The 2,999-nt window shown below is 32.6% G+C and overlaps 1 protein-coding gene across 1 annotated transcript; it reads right to left on the reverse strand.

Moving 5' to 3' along the window:
• Positions 1-1,899: 1,899 nt before the first annotated feature.
• LOC122588044 (probable carboxylesterase 120) lies at positions 1,900-2,868 on the reverse strand. Its single transcript, XM_043760188.1, has one exon. It carries the CDS (start codon positions 2,866-2,868, stop codon positions 1,900-1,902), a length of 969 nt encoding a protein of 322 aa, XP_043616123.1.
• Between the last annotated feature and the right edge of the window lie 131 nt (positions 2,869-2,999).

Genomic DNA, 2,999 nt, shown 5'->3' on the forward strand with positions numbered 1-2,999 from the left:
TGCCTATAACATCCCACCGCCTACAAATCATGACAACAATCGGACCCATAGATTCTTTGTGAAGTTGATTCAAAAAAATTCAATCCATTTCCTTAGGTTGTTTTGCAACAATAACATTACTCTTCCCCACTTATGAAAACTAACTTTTTAGGAGATAAGAATGCAAAGTGGGAAGTGAAGGATGAATTCCTCTATATATAGACCCTCATTGGGAACCAAATAAATTCTATAACCCCCAACTCAATAAACTCTCATTAATCATCTACATATTTATGACAAACCTGACTTTTCATAATCGTTGGGATTTTCATCATCTCATATCATTGTTTAGTTTAATTGAATGTGGCTTTCAATTGATCACATGCATATGTATTTTACAACCACCCAATGTATCTGGTATGATTTTTAGTTTGAATAAATAAAATTAACTAAACCGACCTATATATATATATATGCATTAACCAAATAAATAATGTCTATCTTGGTTTGGTTTTGTATGCGAATTGGGTTTTGTTTGTGTAGAATAATAAAAATAAAATAAAATAGATATGTATATATCGTCATGTAGTTAGATATGCATATATTGCATGCAGCTTCGTTTCATAAATAACTTTTAGAAAACATCCTAGCGCTCTACCAATTCAACTTCTCAATCGTCATCATTATAATCATTTACTATTGGAAATTATGCTTCAACTTCTTAATAATCCGTAATATAATCCATTACTTATGCTTCAACTTCCTAATGATCATAATTACCACTCTTCCAATAATGCACAATTGCACATAAACCTACTAATATATAAACCACATAACTAATCAATAAATTAATACTCATGCTACATATAATTGTAAACTATGCTATTAGACCTATATCAACAATTATGTAGAGAGATTATTTAAGATTTAGAATTGTTGCATAACCTAACTTTTATATTATGTAATGTAAAGATATATAAAGATTATAATTAAATTGTTTAAATGAAGAAGAATGTGAAGGAACATTATAAATGGATGTCCATAATAATTAGAGTTTAACATTTAAAAAACCATCTCCATAATCAACTTCAAACATTTATTATTACCATTAATAAGAAAGAGATTTAAGATTTAAAATTGATTCAAAAACTTAACTTTTATATATATATAGATATAGATATTTAGTAATTATGTGCCGTGAACAATAGTTTTGGTGGTTGTTGATGGACTAAGAAAAATCGTGGTCCCGGCCTAAAGTTGAATTTTAAACACGAGCCTTTTAAAGTTGACAATTTTCATCACAATTAGTAAGTAGGTTGGACTCAAACAAGAAATTATACAGTAAATGAGCATGCCTGATAGTTGTCACATTCAGTATATTAAAATGATCAAAATTTAGAAATAAAATATATCAAATTATAATCAACAAGATTAAGACTTGATACATTTTATGATAAATATAAGAGTCGACAATGATTCCTATCAAACTGATTGAGTAGTTTTGGATTTACTTAGAAGTTATGAGGTTGGATCCCTGGCAAGGACATGATCTTTGCTTTACTTCGGTAGTTATGGAAACCTTTTTTGGGTTTCCCTCGGACCTTTATTCAAACCTGATTAAGGCAATTGAATTTTGAACTCTTACTCTTGGATAGTAAATGACACTTTCTATTCAACAGATGTTGTTCAAGAAAAAAAATTATGTAAATATATTGATCAGTCATTACATTACTTATAATTAACACCAATGAAGATCAAGTTTATATTTATTTTACAGCAACATATATAGCTTACAAATTAAGGAGAAAAAAAAAGAACAAGTATCAAAAAGTTCTATAGCTAATTGATTCATTTATGAGATCATTGCAAGTCATTTAATTTGGTATCTTGTATCAAACAGTTGATTTTTGTACCAACAACTTAAATGCTAGACATGAAACTTGAAATCTCATCTAGCAATTCTTTGGCTTTAGCTTTGTCAAAATATTCAACTCCATGTTCCCCTTCTCCATAGAAACACTTTGTCTTAATACCCTTCAATTCCATAGTCTTTGCAAACCCAATTTGACGATCACTCATCAAATCACCATATCGAATTGGCATCATCACCCCCCAACCCACTTCCTTGATTCGATCCAGCCCGTTACCCAAAATCAGGTTGCTATACTCATGGTCACGATTTGCACCAACAGGCAAACAAAAATCCCAAAACAAATCGCTTGTTGATAAATTCAAAGTCTTGGCGCTAGCCAATCGAATTTCTGAATCCGTCCGCTCCATCCCTCCTATAAACAAATGGTGTAAAATCAACCCTTTAATTTTCAAGGGCTCAAGATCATCTACTTGTATGGATGCACGTAATCCTGCGTGATAAGCAAGGTTTGCACCTGCACTGGTGCCCATTATGTAACAATTTAACAAATCAGCAAATTTAGTTAACCATGGATCTTGGGTTGACTTAACCCAATGCAATACCTCAACACCGTCTTCATAAGCAGCTGGAAGACGGTGTTCAGGTGCCGGTCTGAAATCGACTGACACCACCACAACAGACAATTGTGCTGCTAGTTGATCACAAAAGTCGTGCACGAATTTTGTACATGAACTTCCTACAACAAAGCCCCCACCATGATAGTAAAAAAACACAGGGAGCTTTTTGACTTGACATTTGGGGCTCGTTATTATATCGTTCCGGATATGAATTCGAGCCCCGGTTTTGTTGATAGCGTTGATGGTTACATCTTTGCTGAGCACAGGGATGTCCGAATGTTGATTGGGTGTGGCTGGACAGGTTGGGAAGATGATTGGACGAGTGTATGTACCATCAGGATTGACTATAACATAAGGTACTGCTGAATCCTCATTGGCCACTAATTGATTATTGGACATGGTTGAAATGAATGTGTGGATAAGTAGTGTATTACTCGTATTTGTTTATGATTGATTTATGATCTAGAGCTTCACTATATAGATGCAAGATTTGAATTTTGTATTTACTTATTTTAAACGCTTTCAATTTA

Source organism: Erigeron canadensis, chromosome 2 (genome assembly GCF_010389155.1).
Source record: "Erigeron canadensis isolate Cc75 chromosome 2, C_canadensis_v1, whole genome shotgun sequence".
Taxonomy (NCBI): Eukaryota; Viridiplantae; Streptophyta; class Magnoliopsida; order Asterales; family Asteraceae; genus Erigeron; species Erigeron canadensis.

Bases quoted from the DNA above. Each gene is read 5' to 3' on its own strand.
- LOC122588044 (XM_043760188.1), bottom strand. From the start codon at position 2,868: ATGTCCAATAATCAATTAGTGGCCAATGAGGATTCAGCAGTACCTTAT.